Source organism: Scylla paramamosain, chromosome 10 (assembly GCF_035594125.1).
Source record: "Scylla paramamosain isolate STU-SP2022 chromosome 10, ASM3559412v1, whole genome shotgun sequence".
Taxonomy (NCBI): domain Eukaryota; kingdom Metazoa; phylum Arthropoda; class Malacostraca; order Decapoda; family Portunidae; genus Scylla; species Scylla paramamosain.
The window spans coordinates 6,621,876-6,645,000 of NC_087160.1; the positions used below are offsets into that span (position 1 = coordinate 6,621,876).

The following is a 23,125-nucleotide window of genomic DNA, read 5'->3' on the forward strand; positions in this document are numbered from 1 at the left end:
GTGTGTGTGTGTGTGTGTGTGTGTGTGTGTGTGTGTGTGTGTGTGTGTGTGTGTGTGTGTTATTAACTTTGCTGTGTAGAAGTGTAAACATCAGCTAACAAAGGTCAGCAAGACCTTTGGTGAATTGTGTTGGCTATGCAAGAAGATGGAGCCACCACGCCTCAGTCACCAAGTGAAAGCGATGTAAGGGCGACCAAAAAGCTATGACAAAATGAGTAATAGTGTCATACATTATAGCCCACATTCCAAAACACACAACAGAAATAGCAGTTTACAGATTCAGAAGACCGCATTATCGAGGTCAAGGCTCGGCGCTCATCAAAGGAGACAAAGAAAATCATAAGATTTAATACCTAGAAGTCAACAACTTAAAAAAAAAAATATCCGAGTTGGGCGAAAAAAAACATGAATGTCGAATAATAGTAATTTTCTCAAAAAAAAAAAAAAAAAAATAAAATAATAATAATGATATCTGCTCAATGTTTAGCACTGGGTAAGGTACGTGAAACTCTCAGATCATTAGCCTGGCAAATCAATACGCCAGTGATTGAGGCAGAGTGCCTGGGTGACTTCATACAGGTGACATAATAGGCTACAGTTTGATAGTAGTATTCTTCAAACATCAGTTTATATACTGATCACCCTTAATATTAATTTGTAGTAATGTAATAATCATGTAGTCATTCAGGGAATATAATATCAAAATTGTGTCTGGTCATTAAACAATCATTGTCAGAAACGATTCCCAGAGATATTCATTGCCGCCACTCCAGAAAGCAAACCTTCAAATGAAAAGGGAACGAAACACATTGCTTCCTTAATGTTGCTTCACCTGAAGCCCAATAAGCGTCAGTCCTCCTCAGTCCGTGACACCAAGAGGTAACTTTGTAGATCGCCAGCGCTGATCCTCTGCTGCATCTCGCGCACACTGCTGTGCATCAGACATGACAGTGGTAGCTACAATACCAGCAGATGTAGCAGCCATCAGCAGCCTCCTTCAAGTAGTTTTTGTAACCAGTAGTGCAGCCGTCAGCGAGGACCATAGCCACAGGCAGCGGTCAAAACAGCAGGTGAAAGCTGCGGTACTCCCTCGCGGCTCTTCCTCCTCCCCGCAACCTCGCAACATGCTACTCTTCAGCCTGGAGTCGTCCCTCGACGCCAGCGTGCTGAGGGATGAAGCGCTGAGCGGCGTGGAGAAGCTAACGCTGATCGGACATCTGTCAGTCGAGGCAGATCGAGGCTCCGATGCTCTGGGTGTGTACACTGTGCTACCCTTCTGCAGTGGTGTGCGGCTCCTTAGCCCGTGGGAGCGCGAATCATTCAGCAGGTGGGAGGCGCTGTTCCCGGACAGGTTTCCGTCCTTCCAAGGATACACATTTCACATTGCTTCTAGACTGAAGGATGAACCCTTCTTTTTCCCAAGTGTAAAGGATCCCCTGAAAAGAAACGGAGTCGGATTAGACATGATGGAATGTTTGTCAGCAAAGCTGAATTTTAGTTACACCGCGACGAACAACTCGCCGGACTCCAAGTGGGGAGCTTCTTCCAATGGCGTCTGGGATGGTGTTCTGGGAATGGTGCACAGGCGCGAGAAGAACTTCACAATAAATAGCTTTCTTCTAGACATCAATAGAAGCAGGGACTTCGATTTCTCCACCCCAATACATATAGATGGCTTTGGGGTCTACTTGCGGAGTCCGGACCCGCTGCCCAACTGGATGAGTTTTGCAAAAGTATTTCAAGGCTCTGTCTGGTTGGCAGTGCTCTTCGCCTTCTTGGCCTCAACCTGTTTCACACTGCTCCGGGTGAGAAGGGTTTCATGCCTTACTAATAAAGAAAAATATACATGTTTTTGCATGCAGTATTTTCTAGCAATGTGTTCTTCATTGTAGGAGCGAGTACGTGAAAGATGGTCACAGTCTCTGGAGAGAAACAGGCCGACGAGGGGTCTAGCCACCATCTGCTTGGACATCCAGAGACCACTGGTGGCACAGAGCGTGCCTCTCTTGCCAGCTGCAGTGCCACTGAGGATCCTGATGGCTCTGTGGTTCGTGTACGGTCTAGTAATAACAGTAGCTTATACCTCCAATCTGGTAGGAATTTTCACCAGTCCCGTTTACCCACGTTTACCCGTCTACTCCAAGATCTGCAGGAGATCGCCGACAGTGAATATAGGTCTTTGACACACAAGCGCGTACTGTAATACTAAAATACCTTGCTACTGTAAATACTGAAGCATAACGAAGTCTGGAATTGTGGCTTGTTTTCCCATCAGGGTGAGCGTGAACAGTCCGGTAGTCTTGCTCTTTCCAAAACACACTCCTTGGAAGTACAAATTTGTTGAAGGAGTTTAGCAGTTGTTGAGTGGTGGTCTGGAGCAACACTGGATACAGGCAGGTCGCCAAAAATGGTCTGGGGACCGACCAAACAAATTACGTTGCCTTGATTTTTCGTCTCCCTTGGTGAAGAAGCCCCATACCACACAACACCAGTCAACAGCATCATTATTTTTCACACGCAGTTAACATAACTACACCAAGATAATCAAGACGCAACACTGAGTGCAATATTTATCCCACAGGATAATATATCTCAGATCACTGAGGCTCTGACAGAGGCGGCCTCAGTAGTCAGCGGCAAGGCTCTGGAAAGAGCAATCATGCCTCGCCACTCATCCTTCAGCACAATCAAAGCATCTTGTACATCCTTGTCATTGTGTGTGTGTGGGGGGGGGACATCCTGCTGCTGGAGCTACAAAAGCAGATTGTCGTTGTTCCTCCAGGCTCTATTTTAACACCGCCTAACACGTCGAACAATGAATTAAACTTTTAATCTCTGGTCATTCGGCCACAAAGTCACACACTAACATATCCACATACCCATAGAACTTTCTCGCCTTTCTCCCTCTCCCTCTTTCCCAACGCCACCCTGGCTGTCTGTCTCTATCTTGCTGCTCATGAATCTAATTAGACTTTAATGCCTCATTATCTATCTATATATCTACCAATGTTTCTAGCATAAAGGTGAAGCAGGGAGTGGACGAGCCGCTTCCATCTGGGGATTACTGTTTCCATGCTAATGATTCTGTTGCAGCTTTTGTGATATTTCTGCCGACTTGCATTGATGTTGCACTGTACAGCCACCATCACCGCACCGCCCTCAGCACCACAACTATCACCACCACAATTCGCAGTGCTTCATGAGATTTGTTTATATATGACAGTTAGTAATACAACAGTTAGTATGTTGGGATCCATAATTCAGGAAACAATTCTGCAAAGAATCGAGGAATCGCCCTATGAAGTGAGTAGTCAGGAAGGCAGGACAACGAGAAACTAGGAGGGCGTAATCGCTCACGCCTCGGTCATGATGGCGAACCCGAAAGGTGAAAAGAGAGAGAGAGAGAGAGAGAGAGAGAGAGAGAGAGAGAGAGAGAGAGAGAGAGAGAGAGAGAGAGAGAGAGAGAGAGAGAGAGAGAGAGAGAGAGGTCAGCAGGCAGAAACGCCCCCTGATTCTTCAGAGGCTTGAGCAACGGGGCTTCGTACAATTCTCCCTAACACTAGAATTACCGCAGTCGTCTTCCTGACCGGAAGTCTCTCCTTGGCTGCTCTTGACTACCCAGCCTAGTGTGGTTCGCTTACAATACGAATCCAGGCAGTTTCTTGGTCGCAAACAGCTGTCATGCCTCAGAGGTTGTTACCCTGTTTCATTCAACCACAGGGAAGATACAAAATACAACACCAACTTCTTACAATAGCAACGAAAGAACTCGCCAAGCCACGTGCCAGGGAGAAACAGACAAAAACAAAGACAACACAAATAGACCAAAATATATAATGTCTCTCACTCGCGCCCAACGAGATATTCTGGACATCAGGCATTGGGCTAAACAATCTTCAGTTTCTCAGAAGACCGACTCTTTCCCTACACAGTGGCGAGTCGGGAGAAAAGAAAGTTAACCACAAGGCACTTACAGAAAATGTATCCATCCTCTGGCCTGAACAAACAAGGCTATCAGCCAGGACTAGTCGCATTTGACAAATACGACACACTCAAGACACAAGGGACTACAATGACTGGAAAAGGGAGGGGCGAGTGTCTTCTCATCTTCTCCAGCCAAAACTTGAGGACACATACAATAATGAATGGAGCTAAAACGAGGCAGCTTATTGCTTCAGTTAATAAGAGCGGCAAAACACCCACAGCCTCCCTTTTGGGGCTTAGAGTAACTAGTATGGAGGAGGCCTACCACCGGTAAAATGCCCGCAAGAATAACTAATACAGCCCACAAATACTCGCCCTTAACCCGCCAGCTCTCCAAGTTCACATATCTCTTATGATAGCTCGGCTCCAACTGGTTCCTCATAGCACGGAGACGAAGGGAAGAAAGACGGTGGGGGGGGGGGGCGATCCACGCTCAGGAGGGTACAAAATACCGGAAAGGGAGGGGAAAGAAAACGGGGGAAGGAGGGCTGAGAGGCCCGGCCCACTCGCTCGCAGACACAGTTAACTCCCTCCAAAACGTACACATGTTATAAAAATAATTTCGCGCTTGTAAAGGGGGCAGGACGGGATTTGATTATTTTATAATGAAGGGCAACCCTTCCACTCTATCACTCATCAAATTCAGCTCTCGGGAATGAGGGGAAGTGGGAGAAAACATAAAGGAATTAAAGTGGGGTGAGCTGCGCGCAGTTTTATATAAAACTCAAAGCATGCGGAACGAGGATGAGTCACCATGACACACACACTCTCTCTCTCTCTCTCTCTCTCTCTCTCTCTCTCTCTCTCTCTCTCTCTCTCACTATTACAGCCCTACTCGTAACAACGTAAACGTGATTATATCATTATTCTTGCATGTGTACTTTATTTGGGACATAGACATAGGATTGTGTTTATTTAGTAATTGTGATTTAACGCTTAATAGTTGTATTCCTGATTCAATGCTGGTGTGAACTTCCTTGAAAGTGAGAGAGAAAATGATCGGAAAACGATTGTGTCAAGACTTACTGTACAGTGAACGTAAAGAATCCAGGAGGAACACTGAATGCTTCTGACCATTGGCAAAAATACTCGGAACTTCCACTGGTTCATCGTTTTTATTAGTATTAGGAACTTAAAACCTGTGACCTGTGTAACTAAATTAAGGAAAACTGTTCTTCTTTAATATCATACAGAGGCTAGAACCTGTCCCTCTGAAGAGTAACGTGACCCGGTGTGCACTCGCATCATAGTGTCGGTTCACTTACCCGTACCGATAACAAGTAACTGTCACCGTGGTGCAGGAGTTACATTAAGTAGTCATATATCTTGACTACATATAGTTGTTCGCAGTCTATGGTGACGAAGAAGCCTATTCGTGCACTCATTTTGTTCTTGTCACCACCGGAAATATTTATATTTCAGGCATTTTGAATCCCTTACCAATTAGTCTTGTCATAAGCTGATTTTCGAAAATATCAACAGGAAACCAATAATAATAATGTCAATGTATTAACCTTTTCAGAAAAAAAAAGAATTGTGGAAACAACTAATCATATTATTTACATCAGCTCATCTGTATGTCCGTCAACATGCGCCACGCCTCCAGTGGCGCGTGTTGACAGTTACATGAACGTGTTTATGTACGTAATGTAAGTTTGTTTGCACATTTTTTTTTTTAAAGGGCAAATTCTTTTAATATTAATTTTTTCCCTATTGATATTCTAAGATAACAGCTTAGAGCAATGCCAACTGATAAGGTGATTAAAAATTACATAATGTGAAAAAAAAAGAAAATGGCAAGAATATCATGAGATACGCCCAACATCCTTGACCTTTTCCTGACCTCTAATCCTTCTGCTTATGCTGTCACCCTTTCTTCTCCGTTGGGCTCCTCCGATCACAATCTCATATCTTTATCTTGTCCTATTACCCCAATCCCTCCTCAGGATCCCCCTAAGCGAAGGTGCCTCTAGCGTTTTGCCTCTGCTAGTTTGGGGGACCTGAGGAAGTATTTTGCTGATTTTCTTTGGAATGACTACTGCTTCCGTGTCAGAGACCCGTCTTTGTGTGCTGAGCGCATAACAGAGGTGATAGTGTCTGGCATGGAGGCGTACATTCCTCACTCTTTTTCTCGTCCTAAACCTTCTAAACCTTGGTTTAACACAGCTTGTTCTCGTGCTATACATGATAGAGAGGTGGCCCACAGAAGGTACTTAAGCCTTCCATCACCAGAATCTCATGCACTTTATATTTCTGCCCGGAACCATGCCAAGTCTGTTCTCCAACTAGCCAAAAACTCCTTCATTAACAGAAAATGTCAAAACCTTTCAAGATCTAACTCCCCTCGTGATTTCTGGCATCTAGCCAAAAATATCTCCAATAACTTTGCTTCTTTTTCTTTCCCTCCTCTATTTCAACCAGATGGCACCACTTGTATCACATCTATTTCTAAAGCTGAACTCTTTGCTCAAACCTTTGCTAAAAACTCTATCTTGGACGATTCTGGGCTTGTTCCTCCCTCTCCTCCACCCTCTGATTACTTCATGCCACGTATTAAAATTCTTCGCAATGATGTTTTCCATGCCCTCGCTGGCCTAAACCCTCGGAAGGCTTATGGTCCTGATGGGGTCCCTCCTATTGTTCTCCGAAACTGTGCCTCCGTGCTTGCACCTTGCCTAGTCAAACTCTTTCAGTTCTGTCTGTCAACATCTACCTTTCCTTCTTGCTGGAAGTTTGCCTACATTCAACCTGTTCCTAAAAAGGGTGACCGTTCTAATCCCTCAAACTACCGTCCTATTGCTTTAATTTCCTGCCTATCTAAAGTTTTTGAATCTATCCTCAACAGGAAGATTCTTAAACATCTATCACTTCACAACCTTCTATCTGATCGCCAGTATGGGTTCCGTCAAGGCCGCTCTACTGGTGATCTGGCTTTTCTTACTGAGTCTTGGTCATCCTCTTTTAGAGATTTTGGTGAAACTTTTGCTGTTGCCTTGGACATATCAAAAGCTTTTGATAGAGTCTGGCACAAAGCTTTGATTTCCAAACTCCTACGGTTTCTATCCTTCTGTCTGTAACTTCATCTCAAGTTTCCTTTCTGACCGTTCTATTGCTGCTGTGGTAGACGGTCACTGTTCCTCTCCTAAATCTATTAACAGTGGTGTTCCTCAGGGTTCTGTTCTGTCACCTACTCTCTTCCTATTATTCATTAATGATCTTCTAAACCAAACTTCTTGTCCTATCCACTCCTACGCTGATGATACCACCCTGCACTTTTCCACGTCTTTTCATAGACGTCCAACCCTTCAGGAGGTAAACATATCACTCAGGGAAGCCACAGAACGCTTGACTTCTGATCTTTCTAAAATTTCTGATTGGGGCAGAGCAAACTTGGTATTGTTCAATGCCTCAAAAACTCAATTCCTCCATCTATCAACTCGACACAACCTTCCAGACAACTATCCCCTCTTCTTCAATGACACTCAACTGTCCCCCTCTTCTACACTGAACATCCTTGGTCTGTCCTTTACTTATAATCTGAACTGGAAACTTCACATCTCATCTTTAGCTAAAACAGCTTCTATGAAGTTAGGTGTTCTGAGACGTCTCCGCCAGTTTTTCTCACCCCCCCCAGCTGCTAACTCTGTACAAGGGCCTTATCCGTCCATGTATGGAGTATGCTTCACATGTCTGGGGGGGTTCCACTCATACTGCTCTTCTAGACAGGGTGGAATCAAAAGCTTTTCGTCTCATCAAGTCCTCTCCTCTAACTGACTGTCTTCAGCCTCTCTCCCACCGCCGCAATGTTGCATATCTAGCTGTCTTCTACCGCTATTTTCATGCTAACTGCTCTTCTGATCTTGCTAACTGCATGCCTCCCCTCCTTCCGCGGCCTCGCTGCACAAGACTTTCTTCTTTCTCTCACCCCTATTCTGTCCACCTCTCTAACGCAAGAGTTAACCAGTATTCTCAGTCATTCATCCTTTTCTCTGGTAAACTCTGGAACTCCCTGCCTGCTTCTGTATTTCCACCTTCCTATGACTTGAATTCCTTCAAGAGGGAGGTTTCAAGACACTTATTCATCAATTTTTGACCACTGCTTTGACCCTTTTATGGGACTGGCATTTCAGTGGGCATTTTTTTTATTAGATATTTGTTGCCCTTGGCCAGTGTCCTTCCTACATTAAAAAAAAAAAAAAATGAGCGCACCAATCAGCTGCTCCACAGAAGGGAGCCAGGATGCAAGAGGGAGTAGAACAGTTTCTAGATCAACATGGTCTTCGACAACTAGGATGTGAATCAAGCTTTTGTTCTTACCTGCATGTCTACTTCTCTTCAACTCAATCCAAAACCGTACGTTCATTCTCGTGACTTAGATTTATTCCTTCCATTATTATTATTCGGACATTTTCTCCAATGATAGTGTAGAATCTTTCCTAAAGTATCAATAGATCATGAACTTTCGCAAACCTGTTGAAAGTAGTCGGGATAAGACGCTACAGTGTTTAAGAATACGAAATATTGTCTTTGTGTGCTTATGTGTTCTTTGGTTTCCTTATCGAAATATTTAACTTCTGCCTTTAACTTCCGTAAATTAATTGAATATCTGATTCACACAACTTTTACGTACGTACTTTCATGCAGTTATTTTCATCATCGTGAGAAGTTACAGCAAACTCTTTGTGTTTAGAGCTAACAATTAGGGCCACATTTGGGATCCTTATGAGAAATTTTGTTGCTGCAAATCTGCGTGTGGTGTGTCGCCACCCGCTACTTCTTTGTTTCACGTTGTCTTAGCTGTGTCACTCCCTATCTGCAATACCGTGTGGTTTTGAGACGATGGTTTCAGCGAGGAATTGCTGTGACTAATAGATGATTATCAATTATTGTGCAGATTTAAGGTTTTTGCTTTTATTTCTTCTGTTTTTGGAGGTCGTAGTGTATTGATGTCACGTGGTATAATCATCGATATATGGATATGTATCCTGAGGATACATATCCTGGTTAACTATTAAATTACACTCATGTAACTCTTGTTTTTGTTTGATAATACTTTCACTTTGCATTATATAGCTGTATTTACTATAAATGGTTTACGTCCGCCTTGGTACAACGGAACTGCACTCTCTTTGCAGCCGAGGGGTTTTCAGGCGCACGGGTTCGAATTCTTGTCCCGGTCCCAGGGAAAGAAGGGCATTCTCAAATGCCTAATGAAAGTCCTTCGTTTGGGGGCACCGTCATAGCTCTGATAGGCTAGGGGAACCGGACGTAAAACCCGGAAAAAAATTATGTTGCAAATGGTTTAATAGATTAAGGTAAAGCTTACCTGCGCTTGATTCCCTTCAGCCTCTCAACGCCGATGCTTTCTTGATCTTCGCGTAACCCTAACATTTTTTTTTTCAGTCTTGGCAAGGTTATACCCTATATATATATATATATATATATATATATATATATATATATATATATATATATATATATATATATATATATATATATATATATATATATATATATATATATATATATATATATATTTTTTTTTGCGGTCTCTGAAGGTGCTGTTTGCTGTCAAGAGGCCTATTTTTATCTCGTTAAGGCCTTTCTTAACTAGGCTGATTATCATTACTCTTTCTTCAATATCCATATATTTCATTATATTATATGTGTTCGTGTGACCTGCGTGTCACACGACGAATTGTGACATGCAACATTACGGCGATGAGAGAGAGAGGCCGAAAACAGTCAGTTAGAGGAGAGAAATTGACGAGGCAAAAGCTTTTAATTCCTCCCTGTCTTAACAGTGAGACTGGAATCCCCACATATATGTGAAGCATGATGGAGAAGGCCTCTGTACTGAGTTAGCAGCTGTGGGTGAGAAGGACCGGTGGAGACGATTCAGAAGACCTCACTTCAAAGAAGCTCTTTTAGCTAGAAATGAGATGTGAAGTTTGCTGTTTAGATAATAAGAAAAGGACTGACCGAAAATGTTCAGTGTAGAAGAGAGGGACAGTTAAGTATCACTGAAGAGGAGGGGATAGCTGTCTGGAAGGTTGTGTTAAGTTGACAGATGGAGAAATTGAGTTTTTGAGGCACTGAACAATACTAAGTTTGCTCTGCTCAAATCAGATGTGACAGTTGTTTCACACTGTCTTCCCGCGATCTCCATGGCGTCCACCGGAGAGAGACAACGGCATCCTTTACTCGTGTCCAGTCGCTAACAAGTATACCTTTCCTTTTGTATACAATATACCTGAAGCATGGAAGGACTTCCTCATCAACCACCTAACATGCATACCGCAAGTTCTAAATAGATAAATTCCTCTATGAACATTTAACCAAGAATATATATTCCCTCCCCCCCACCCACAAAAAAAAAAAAAAAAATCATTAACCCAACTGTAAATCAGAGTAGTTTAAAGTGAAGATAGGACATTTGTTAAGAAGGGAAATAACTGTTGAGGAAATTTTCATGGAGGAACCTTCGTGAATGGAATCCACAGCCTTTCTAACACCTTTACTACTTGGCATCTTCTTCGTGAAAACTAACAGCTGTCCTGGTGTCGGTGCTACTTTATCAACTGCTCTCCACGAATGTTTCTTGCATGCCTTACTTCTTTATATGCTCAGTTTGAAGTAGAGAAATGTTCGGGTAGTTGCCATCCACACTGAATGATTGATTAGATGATGGATGTATTGACTGGATTTTAAATACGTCGCCTACAGTATATTGCCAGTGAGCTCTTTTTCTCCCTTGTTTTTTGGAAGCGTTGATAGTTACCTTTTTACGAGAGTGAGTAGTGGCGCGGGCAGAAATTTGTGTGACACCAGACTTCTGGCAGGACGAATACTGCAAGAACGTTTCTTGTACACCTAAATTTAATTCCTGACCATTCATGATTGAGTAATTGTGGAAAAGTGTGTGTGTGTGTGTGTGTGTGTGTGTGTGTGTGTGTGTGTGTGTGTGTGTGTGTGTGTGTGTGTGTGTGTGTGTGTGTGTGTGAATTATTAACTTTAATGTGAAGTGCAAACATCAACGAACACAAGTCATCAACACGTGACGTCATGATGACATGTTAGCCAAGCAAGAAGATGGAGTTGCCGCGCATGAATCACCAGGTGAAATCCTTCTAATGAAGATCAAGAAGTAGTGACACAAGGCGCCATAAAAGATTATACATTACAGACCACATCTCCCACATAGAAAAAAAAAAATAATAATAACAATTCACCAATTCAAAACACCGCGGAATTAGGATCCCGGGATCGGCGCTCCCCATTTGAGTCGTGTGAAAGATAAATGTGAAATAATAACTTCCTCCATGAAAGCCCTGCAATGTTTACTTAATGTTTAGAATTGCGTAAGGTACTCGAGGCTCTCAGAACATTAATCAGACAAATCAATACGCCAGTGTTTGAGGCAGAGTGCCTGGGTCCCTTCACACAGGTGACGCCAAAGGGCACAGTTTGGTCTCGATATTCTTCAAACATCAGTGAATATTACTTTGTAGTGTTGTAATAATCATTTAGTATTGCTAACCATACGGAGTCCAAGTGGCTAGCTGTAAAGTCATCACACGATCGATACCAAAAATGACTCCCAGAGACTTTCATTGCCACCACTCCAGAAAGCAAACTCTTAGTGTTGCTTCACCTGGAGCCCAACGAGCGGCAGTCCTCCTCAATCCGTGACACGAAAAGGTAATCTTGTAGATCGCTATCGCTGATCCTCTGCTGCTTCTCGCGCACACCGCTCTGCATCAGACATGACAACAGCAGCTACAAGACCAACAGCTGTAGCAGCCATCAGCAGCCTCCTTCAAGTAATTTTTGTAAGCAGCAGTACAGCCGTCAAAGAGGATCGGCTACAACAGAGGCAGCTGCAAGTGCTGAGCGAGATGGTGTCCGGACCTGCCAGGGGGAAGACTCTGGCGCTACATCTGGACGCCGCCCTTCCAGCAGACGTGCGGCAGGAAGTCCTTGCTGTGGAGGCTGTGCGGCGCACGCCTCATTTCACCCTGAGTCTTGGTGTCGACCATAGCCACAGGCAGCGGTCAAAACAGCAGGTGAAAGCAGCGGCGCTCCCTCGCGGCTCTTCCTCCTCCTCCTCCATATTGCACGTCGTGCTGTGGCCCACGGCCCGGCCCGAGCTGCTGCGAGGGTTGTGGCTGCACTGGAAGCCCTGCAACATGCTACTCTTCAGCCTGGGGTCGTCCCTCGACGCCAGCGTGCTGAGGGATGAAGCGCTGAGCGGCGTGGAGAAGCTAACGCTGATCGGACATATGTCAGCCGAGGCAGATCGAGGCTCCGATGCTCTGGGTGTGTACACTGTGCTACCCTTCTCCAGTGGTGTGCGGCTCCTCGGCCCATGGGAGCGCGAATCATTCAACAGGTGGGAGGCGCTGTTCCCGGACAGGTTTCCGTCCTTCCAAGGATACACATTTCACATTGCTTCTAGACTGAAGGATGAACCCTTCTTTTTCCCAAGTGTAAAGGATCCCCTGAAAAGAAACGGAGTCGGATTAGACATGATGGAATGTTTGTCAGCAAAGCTGAATTTCAGTTACACCGCGACGAACAACTCGCCGGACTCCAAGTGGGGAGCTTCTTCCAATGGCGTCTGGGATGGTGTTCTGGGAATGGTTCACAGGCGCGAGAAGAACTTCACAATAAATAGCTTTCTTCTAGACATCAATAGAAGCAGGGACTTCGATTTCTCCACCCCAATACATATAGATGGCTTTGGGGTCTACTTGCGGAGTCCGGACCCGCTGCCCAACTGGATGAGTTTTGCAAAAGTATTTCAAGGCTCTGTCTGGTTGGCAGTGCTCTTCGCCTTCTTGGCCTCAACCTGTTTCACACTGCTCCGGGTGAGAAGGGTTCCATGCCTTACTAATAAAGAAAAATATACACGTTTTTGCATGCAGTATTTTCTAGCAATGTGTTCTTCATTGCAGGAGCGAGTACGTGAAGGATGGTCACAGTCTCTGGAGAGAAACAGGCCGACGAGGGGTCTAGCCACCATCTGCTTGGACATCCAGAGACCACTGGTGGCACAGAGCGTGCCTCTCTTGCCAGCTGCAGTGCCACTGAGGATCCTGATGGCTCTGTGGTTCGTGCACGGTCTAGTAATAACAGTAGCTTATACATCCAATCTGGTAGGAATTTTCACCAGTCCCGTTTACCCACGCCGTCTCCAAGATCTGCAGGAGATCGCCGACAGTGAATACAGGTCTTTGTCTGACACACAAGCGCGTACTGTAATACTAAAATACCTTACTACTGTAAATACTGAAGCGTAACGAACAGTCTGGAATTGTGGCTTGTTTTCCCATCAGGGTGAGCATGGTGGATTCCAGCAACGTCATGTCCACGGCGCTGGAGGAGAGTGAGGATCTAACCTTGAGAAGACTCAGCAAAAAAGTGGATCTTTTTCTTACCAAGGAAGACTGCACGGACGCCATGATGGAGGACACCCACGCCCTCTTGGTGAGATCACTTGAAACGACAGTTATCAAAACAAAAAAGGTGGGTGGTTTCCGATTAACACTTTGAAATTATTTATCATTTCGTGAACGTTTAGTACGTAATTTACAATCATTGCACGAGACTTGTGCTGCCCTGTGGCCACAGCATCTAAACAATATCGGTCGTTACTAGAGCCTGGGAACCTGCTACAGGGTGGGGGACTTGTTGCTGACTAGTCCGGTAGTCTTGCTCTTTCCAAAACACACTCCCTGGAGGTACAAGTTTGACCAAGGAATCCAGCAGTTGTTGAGTGGTGGTCTGGTGCAACACTGGATGCAGGTGGGTCTGCAAAAATTATCTGGGCACCGACCCAACAATCTATGTTGCCTTGATCTTTCGTCTCCTTTGGTAAAGATACCCCATACCACACAACACCAGTGCATAGAATCGTTACTTTTCACACACTGTTGACATAACTACACCAAGATAATCAGGACGCAACACTGAGGGCAATATTTATCCCACAGGACAAAAGATCTCAGATCACTGAGGCTCTAACAAGCAGAGGCGGCCTCAGTAATCAGCGGCAAGGCTCTGGAGACAACAATCATGCCTCGCCCCTCACCCTTCAGCACTATCAAAGCATCTTGTATATCCTAGTCGCTGTGTGGGGGGCCAGCGGTGCCATCCTGCTGCTGGAGCTGCTCGTCCATCACCACAAGCGCCGCACTGCTGCCAGTCGCTCCATTCCATCAAACTGACACTCCTGGAGCACCCTCGTCCAGTGTACATCTCAAGTACTCTCACTACCTTTGGAATAATTCTTTAATATGACATATCCAGAAAGTTTGCCTTGTGCATGTTGACAGAAAAGAAAAGATATATATATATATATATATATATATATATATATATATATATATATATATATATATATATATATATATATATATATATATATATATATATATATATATATATATATATATATATTTTTTTTTTTTTTTTTTTTCATGTACAATAGAAAGCAGATTGGCGTTTTTCCTCCAGGTCTTCTGTTCCAACACGACCTAACACGTCGAACAGGGAATTGATGTTTCAGTCCCAAGTCAGTCGGCCACACAGACACGCAGTTAGATCTCCCGTAACTTTCTCCCTCTCCTCTCTTCCTACGTCCACCCCCCAGTTCTCTCTCTCTTTCTCTCTCTCTCTCTCTCTCTGCGCCTGAGAGGACTTGCAAGAGACGATACCCTACAGCAATAGTACAGAGCCGCAGCTGTGTCTACGGAGCAAGGTTAACGTCTTTTTAAAAACATCACAAAACGCTGATGAGTCTAGTCTGCATTTTTCAACCTTATTCACTTGACGTTCAAGTCATCAAAAATAAAAGAAAAGAAATACATAGAGAAGCCATAGAGCGCCACAGAACTAGACCCCCACTCTGGAAATTGACATTCTTCAACAGTACATTACCAGAGATGGGTGGTGATGTTGAAAAGGGTGCCAGTAGGAGATGGGTAGAAGGTGTGGTATCAGGGCGATGCGTGGAGGTGATGGGAGGTGAAGAGTGGAAGGCAGTGTAGTGGACACACACACACACACACACACACACACACACACACACAGGCACGTATATGACCATGAAGGGAATGAGTTGAAAATAGTGAGTCAGAAGCTGGAGATATTTCCAGCCATTTGTTATGCTTGCTTGGCGTCACGCATTGAATATTATCACCAACATCATCGTCATCAAACATTACAAGTCCACTGGTGCACGAACACCTCCCCTGCTGCTCCATAAATCACGGCGGCACGGAGTGAATCTCTGCCAAGTTGTGCCTGCAAGTGTTCCCGCCTCATCTCCCCACCTGCTTCCTCGACTCCCTCCGCGACGCTTGTGAACTATTCTATTCCTTGTTCTTCGTACTTCAAATGTTTTCCTTCCTTAATTACTTAGTTGTCCTTAATTCAGATTTGTTCTTTTATTTATTTATTTTGACAGTTTCTTATATATTTTAGCGTTTTCAGCTATCTATTTTAACTACAGCCTATCTGAGGTTTCGTGTCCACCAATTTTTGTCCTCCTAACTGCTGACTGTATAGAGTCCTTACTCGTCCACGTATGAAGAGCATCATCTCTCACAACTTTAGCAAACAGTGTAGGATGGAAAGATTTTTTGCCTCAGCAACACTCCTCTTTAAACAAACTGTCTTCATCGTCATCACAATGTTGTATATCTTGCTATTTTCTACCATTATTCCCATTGGTACTGTTTTATTGTGAACTTGGTAAGGAGCACAAGACTTTATATTCATCATCACCCTTATTTTGTTCAAGAGTTAAGCATTATCTTAATTCTTTGCCTGCCCCTCTTCCTTATCCTTCACTTGAACTTTTTCGAAAGAGGAGTATAAGATTCCTTTCGGAACTAAACTGACCAAAGTTTTGGAGATTTCTATAATATACTTTTTTGAGAAAAATGCCTGGAGACGTGAAAATACTGTCGCCCCTTTCCAGTTTAATTATTTTACAATTTTCATGGTGTAGTTAGTTTGCTCTCTTATTCCCATAAACATTTCCCTATTCGCAACAGACTTTCAATATGAGTGGGGTGAAGATATGAACACAATAACAACATCCGGCATTGTTTCAGCTTCAATTTCGCTGTTTTCCACGTTTCATAGCCATAAATATGAATATTCAGTATACTCTGTGTTTTAGAGAAGAGTTGGGCAAGAAGCCCAATATGTGTCTGTGCCTACCAAATGTCATCCATCCTATAATGATATGTTTTGTTTTTCCCATTTTCTGTTTACGATCACTGATTCTAGACTCTAAACGTTGCTTATGACATTTATAAACGTCTTTCCCTTTTGACAGTAACTGAGTACCTCTAGAGCAGCACGAAACAATACTTCACTCACCACTGACTTCAAAAATTATTTCTAAGCTTTCTGTATCAAGATCAGGAGACACTTGAAGCTGCTCTGTGGATTCCTAGGTTAAGATGATATTAATGATAATGATGATGACGATGGTAGTAGTGGTAGTGTTTGTGGTGCTGGTGATGGTGGTAATTATGGCATTTAAGAGGATGATGGTGAAAATGATAATGATGATGATGATAATAATGGTGATGACGAGAGTGATGGTGGTAATTATGGTAATAATGATGGTATTGATGGTGATGATGATGGCAATGATGATGATGGAGCTAATGGCAATATCAAACTTCATTATTTTAAACTTTATTCCTTTCGTGTCTTATTTGAGGTTGGTGGTAATGCGTTCACAAGGTGTCGTTACAAGTGTTGTGCATGGTGAGCGTTGCTACCGTCATCATATCTACACCTCACCTGATAACCACGTCGACATTTGCACAAAACTCCGGTTGGATTCGCACCCGCCGATTCTGCTGCCGAGTCAAATTGTTTTCTAAAGGTCCGTAAAGAATGGTATATTATGTGAGTGAATTCTGTGGTTTTCTCGATCAGCGTGTTGCGTGCAGTCCATGTTAGAATTCCCGCTTGTGTATTTCATCTGTTCTTGTTCGTAAGTTTTCTCTAAAATTTTGCTTAGCCTTTTTGTGATAAGATTAGATAAGAGTTTGCATAAGGCTGACAATATGATTCGATAACAGGACAGCAACTTGATTTCTCTCCCTTTACCATGTACCATAATAATATTGCATCATATCATAATTCAAAAAGTCTCTCTTGGTGTATGCATTGAAAAAAAAATATATATGTTATAATCTGCTATGAGCTTCAATGAACCTCTCTTCGCCTCTCTCTCAAAACGCCTGCAAATTGTTACACTCGTGGGTCGTCTCCTTGCTTCACATCTTTAAGAACACGTATTACTTTGTACCGCCATCCACTCACGCAAGAAATTATGAAATGTTATGTTGGCGGAGCAAGGTTCTCTAAAATTTATTCGTCTTGTCATCATTTTCTCCCTTGCAATCACTGTGCTATTTTCATTTTTCAATAAATCAGTCGTAAGTCCGAGCCATCTGTCTACGAATGTCCACGATTAGCTCTCTATGAATGTATTCCTTTTTGTTTCATGTCCTTGTAATCCTCATAAATTATTCGTGTTTTTCTTTCACTTCTCTTGCCTCTGTCTTCTATTAATTATTATATCTAACTCGAACAGCTTGATTTCATCTTAGTTATGATTTGCATATTCTTTTCTTCCCTTATTAAAATATTACTATAAAATAATTATTTCGTGAGCACCTTCAGACTTTATTTTCTCAACATTTTCCTCAATTACGGCTGGCATAATAATTTCACTCCCGAAATGTCCTTTTCGTCGACACTTACAGCATAATTGTTTCCCCGCTGAAAATCTGTTTTCTTTTCTCATCAACTTCTCGGGACAGAATTTCTCCCTGAGAGCCAACTGGCAGCTTCTTGTCTGGAAGTGAATTTCGTTTTAGAGTGCCACCGTTCCGTCACTTCCTGCATTCTATTGTTAACAGATGTATTCTTGCCTTTATGTCTAATACAAAATCTTCATTGGTTTGTTGGTGTGTGTGGTCAGCCAAATTCACTAGCAACTTTTTCTTTTACGTAATGTAACTTCTATTCTTAGATCAAACTTACTTTGCACAATATTTGCTAAGACCTCGCTATGATAGTTCATACACCAGGCTTTCTGACACACAATTTTCCTGTTTCTTTTTACCAAACACATAATTCGAGTCACCATTAAGTACGGAACTTATATTCAGTGTTTTTCCAATCTAAAGTTGAGTCATATGCAATCACGACTTGCCTTGATTGCTACATCTGAGCCGTGAACCGCTGCTGTATGCCGGTATATCTGACCTGCTTTGAGTGTATATTGCACTTGCACCTAATTATGCACGGCATTTCATCTGACAGAGACGATTGTTTTCCTAGCACGCTATCTGCACACTGCTAATCACACACCGGGTAATTCATCACTGGCTTTCCCGAATAAGCACTGAGATAAGCAAGACAGAGACTGGGAGGAGATGCAACTGAGCCTACACTAAATTCTCCTCACTGATATATCTGCCTGCTCTCCACACCTGGTAGTCCCTCCTTCCCTTCCTCCATCTGGTTGTTCGTCCTTCCTTTCCTCTCCCCACCTGGTTGTTCCTCCTTCCCTTTCTCTCCACACCTGGTAGTCCCTCCTTTCCTTTCTCGCCACACCAGGTTTTTCCTCCTTCCCTTTCTCTTTTCACCTGGTAGTTCTATCCCCCTCCCTTACTCTTCACTTTCCTTTTTCCTAACTCTCATCATCTAATGCTTCTTCCTTCTCTAACTTTCTCCAGTGCAGTTCTTCTTCCTTCCTAAGTCTCCCTGTCTAATACTTCTTCCTTCCCTCTACAGTGCCCACCCAAACGTTCTTTCCCTCCCTTTAATTCAACATCCCCACTCCCATCCAGCCTCCGGGCCTCCCTACTCCCTCGCACAATGAATTTTTCACTTACAATATTCAACGAGGCTCATGGGCCCAAATTTAGCTTAGTCCCCCACAATCACGACCCACTGATGCGTTGCCGGCCTTTCGTTTTCCGCACAATTTCTGCAACACTGTGTATCCTGTTTACATTACACAGCACTACCTCCCCTGCCTCCCCTCCCCGCTCCGTTCCCTTGGCTCACTCTATCCTGCCCTACCCTGCCTCCCCTTCCTGCACGGTTTGGGCGTCAACATGAACTGGCTGGCAACAAATAAACAAACATCATGGTTTTATTCTATTTCGTGCTTGTTGGCTTTATGTTATAGTTGTCGCCTGTGCTTTAACGGGTGATTCTGTGCCAGTCTGTCAGTTTCTGTGAGTTTCTCTCTCTCTCTCTCTCTCTCTCTGTGTGTGTGTGTGTGTGTGTGCCTGTATGTTTTGTATTTATATACGAATTTCTTTGCTTTTTATTCATGTGTATCTCGCATATAGTGTTATATTTGTATGTATGTACTATTCGTATATGAATGTACTACCGAATATGTACATGCGTAAGTGTATACATTTCATTACGTGCATTTCATTACATGAACCTATATATTTCTGCATCTATATGTGTGTTTGGCGCGTGGATGCTGCTGCTGCTGCTGCTGCTAATGATGATGATGATGATGATGATGATGGCGATAATAATAATAATAATAATAATAATAATAATAATAATAATAATAATAACAATAATACATGTCAAGATAAACGTGAACTGTGTATACAAAGGTAAATCCATATATATCGTCGATCAATTAATCTTTTGCAGTGTTGCCAGTTCGTTAAGGTACATTTTTTTTTTTTAGATAAGTCAAAAACGCACTTTGACATCGCAATGGGTGCGTGCGAGAAGTTTGGTTCAGTGGACGTGACCTCAATTGTTTTTAATAACATATCAAAAAATGAAGACGTTGTAACGTACTGAGTGAGCAAATAAAATGCTATATATCAAATATCAGACTGAAATTCTCTCTCTCTCTCTCTCTCTCTCTCTCTCTCTCTCTCTCTCTCTCTCTCTCTCTCTCTCTCTCTCTCTCTCTCTCTCTCTCTCTCTGTCTCTCTCTCTCTCTCTTTTATTTCATTGCATTCCACTCCTCTCCAGCCAAGTAATGTACTCTTTTCTGTTTTATGTTATGCGTCTCTCTCTCTCTCTCTCTCTCTCTCTCTCTCTCTCTCTCTCTCTCTCTCTCTCTCTCTCTCTCTCTCTCTCTCTCTCTCATCGATCTTGTTGAACTGCATTATGCATCTCCATCAGACTTCGAATTAATTTTCTTTGCCTGACTGAATCCCGACTCGAATTCGTTTGTTTCTGGGTCATGACGGACAAAACACGGCCGGAGTCACGGGGGATGTGCTTGTAAACTTCGCGTCACACCCAATGAAGCTCGCACCCAGAGTATTCACGTTAGGAAATGCGACACCTGCTGCAGTTTGCCCAGTGGATGATGATTAAAGCAATGCGTTCCTGGCGGTCGTAATCATCCATGGGTTATAACGAGAATATTCAATTTTTTTAACTTTTTTTTCTCTCGTAAGCAGTTCATGTTCTATCTTTCATTATTTTTCTTTCCGTTTGTCTGTCTGTCTGTCTGTCTGTCTCTCCGGTGGAAATGTCAATGTTGCCGTCTCTCCTCTGCTCTCCTAAAGCTGAACTGCTTGCTCGCTCTGATTTTCACTCAAAACTCGGCCTTTGAATTACTCAGGGGCCGTGGAAGCCGAGCCTGCTACTTCACTTCCACTTCCACCTCCACCATCTCCTCTTCCCTCTTCCTCTTCCACTTCCACACCACCCACCACCACCAACACCACCTGTCCGTCCACTCCCCAGACTGTTCTGCTTCAATTTCCACGTTCGCTTCCTCTTCCTCTACTATTCCTATGCGCCAGACCTCCACTCATTCCACCACCTTCATCAGTTCATGCATTCTTCCGCTTCCGTCTCCTTCCCCAACACAGGTCAGTCCAAGAGTATGAGTTTATTTTTCTTTTTCTTCTTTTTCTTGATCATTAATATCCTCTTTCTTTTCTTTTCTTTTCTTTTTTTCTTTCTTGCTTCTTTTTTCTTCCTCTTTTTTCTTGCTCCTTCATTTTCTTGTTTTTTTTTTTGCTTTTTCGTTTTTCTTTACTTTATCATCATCATCATCATCATTATCTTTTCTTCTTTCTGTCTCTCTCTCTTTCCTTCGCCTCCTCCTCCTCTTCGTTTTCCTTCTACATTGTCTTCTGCTTCTTCTTCTTGTTCTTGTTCTTGTTCTTCTTTTCTTCTTTTCATCGTCATTGTCGTCATCGTTGCCTTTTTTTTTTTTCTCCCCCTTCACTTTCACCGCATCCACTGTGCTATCACCACCACCACCAACACCACCACCACCACCACCACCACTTGTCACTACACCAAAAACCTAACAGAAACAATCCAGTCCTACAGTGGCGGCAACACAGCACAACACAGCGAGCGGCAGGTACAGCACCGCAGCACCACGGCCGCCCCAAACAATATACAGTAATTCTTTGTTGAACCATTGTAGGACTGTTATCAAATCAAGATAAAAGAAAAATTACAACATGGACACACGAGTCAGGAATATATCTCTTGATGCAGCGGTGGGTTGTAAAGGCTGCTACATTACATATAGAGAGGCTATAGGCAGTATTTTTCTCTACATCAGAGTAGGTGTACTTTAATTACTTGATATACAAAAGGATTTACTGCACGGGCTGAGTGGCAGAGTAATGGTAGTAGTGGTGGTGGTGGTGGTGGTGGTGGTGATGGCGGTTGGTGATTTGGTGTAACGCGGGGAACAGATCTTTCAGAAGACTGTCCTCGTCTCCCATGACCCGGAGTGCAGCCCGTGTCAGCATCAAAGTAAGTTATGTTTAAAAAGCTTCGGCAACACGAATACTTTTTTCCTGTACTCAGTCGCAGAGAGAGAGAGAGAGAGAGAGAGAGAGAGAGAGAGAGAGAGAGAGAGAGAGAGAGAGAGAGAGAGAGAGAGAGAGAGAGAGAGAGAGAGAGACGCCTATTGAATGCTGCAGCAAAGAGGGCCAGACGCTCAAGGAACACGCGGTAAAGTAGTTCTACAGAAGAGCTGATTATTCCGCCCTTTGAAAGTCTTAAGTCTGCGGGCTGAGGAAGCAGTTCGTTACCTACCATCGTCTTGAAGCACATTCACTAGTAAGAGTTATTTTTACTTCCTTGTATAAGTAACATTTCAAAGAAGGCTTTATATTTATTAGTGTAATTTGTGAGTTTCTTAAGCGTCAGCGTCAGTAATTACTTATTTTATAATTATATTTATGACATTTCACAAGTTGAAAATGCTGAGCTGTACATCTCTTCCTGTTTACCTTGAGCTTCTTGATGTACTCTTTTGATTACTTTGAAACAGCACACCATGACCTCCCACCCGGCGGCGCCATTAATAATGAACCAAACCCATCCATTATGCACGTGCCTCACAGGTAGTGGAAGAATTAAAAGGAAAACATTGAGTGCACTAAATATTCGACGGTTTTTTAGAAATTATTCAGTTCTCATAAAAATTCACGTATTTTTAATCTTACACGAGATCACACAAGCAATCAGAACAAGCAAGTAGAGGTGAGAAAATTACTAAAAGAAAAAAGAAAAGGAACAGCAAATTTTTAAAGATTTAACACCACACCCGCCATATTCCTAACAAAAAGGTTAATGTATCTATCGAGTGTCCCGGGATGAGGTGCTCGCGGTGTTAAGTAGCCTGTTGTATATTGCACGAGGGCGGAGCGGCGGCAGTAAGATGAGGCTGCTGCTTCCACGACAAAGAATATTTACATATTTCTCCGTCAGTCTTTAAGGGTTCTCTGCTGCCAATATTTTATTAATGTATATAAATCCACTGCAGTACCTTATCAGCTGCGTCATTATTTTTTCACTAATCTATATTAGTGCACTGCACTTTCCCATCACACCTTATCCCAAGTTACATGGTGAATGGTTGTTAGTAATACCAGCAGGCTTAAACAAGTCTTCCTCATGACCAAAATTTCCTAAGAACATAATGCTCCACACAGTGCAGTCTGCTGCGACACAGTCTGTGAATAAATGGTAAGACAAAGGAAGATGGAATAGCCGGGAAGAGAAAGCAGAAGCAGTTTACCAGTCGGCGGCGCGAAGCAGTGAACATATTGCAACATGTTTCCTTTCG

The 23,125-nt window shown here is 43.1% G+C and overlaps 2 protein-coding genes across 2 annotated transcripts; both read left to right on the forward strand.

Moving 5' to 3' along the window:
- Window positions 1-1,124: 1,124 nt before the first annotated feature.
- On the forward strand, window positions 1,125-3,203 carry LOC135104015 (glutamate receptor U1-like). The gene is made up of 4 exons (XM_064010878.1): window positions 1,125-1,805; window positions 1,893-2,063; window positions 2,582-2,699; window positions 3,094-3,203. The coding sequence occupies exons 1-4, from the start codon at window positions 1,125-1,127 to the stop codon at window positions 3,201-3,203; spliced, it is 1,080 nt and encodes a 359-aa protein (XP_063866948.1).
- An 8,049-nt stretch (window positions 3,204-11,252) lies between these two features.
- Window positions 11,253-13,563, forward strand: LOC135103975 (glutamate receptor-like). Its single transcript, XM_064010845.1, has one exon. It carries the CDS (start codon window positions 11,751-11,753, stop codon window positions 13,284-13,286), a length of 1,536 nt encoding a protein of 511 aa, XP_063866915.1. The 5' UTR covers window positions 11,253-11,750; the 3' UTR covers window positions 13,287-13,563.
- The last annotated feature ends 9,562 nt before the right edge of the window (window positions 13,564-23,125 follow it).

Coding starts and splice junctions, on each gene's coding strand:
- LOC135104015 (XM_064010878.1), top strand. CDS start 1,125: ATGCTACTCTTCAGCCTGGAGTCGTCCCTCGACGCCAGCGTGCTGAGG. Junction 1,806..1,892: donor CCTGTTTCACACTGCTCCGG/GTGAGAAGGGTT, acceptor TCTTCATTGTAG/GAGCGAGTACGTGAAAGATG. Junction 2,064..2,581: donor TGTGGTTCGTGTACGGTCTA/GTAATAACAGTA, acceptor TTTATCCCACAG/GATAATATATCTCAGATCAC.
- LOC135103975 (XM_064010845.1), top strand. CDS start 11,751: ATGACAACAGCAGCTACAAGACCAACAGCTGTAGCAGCCATCAGCAGC.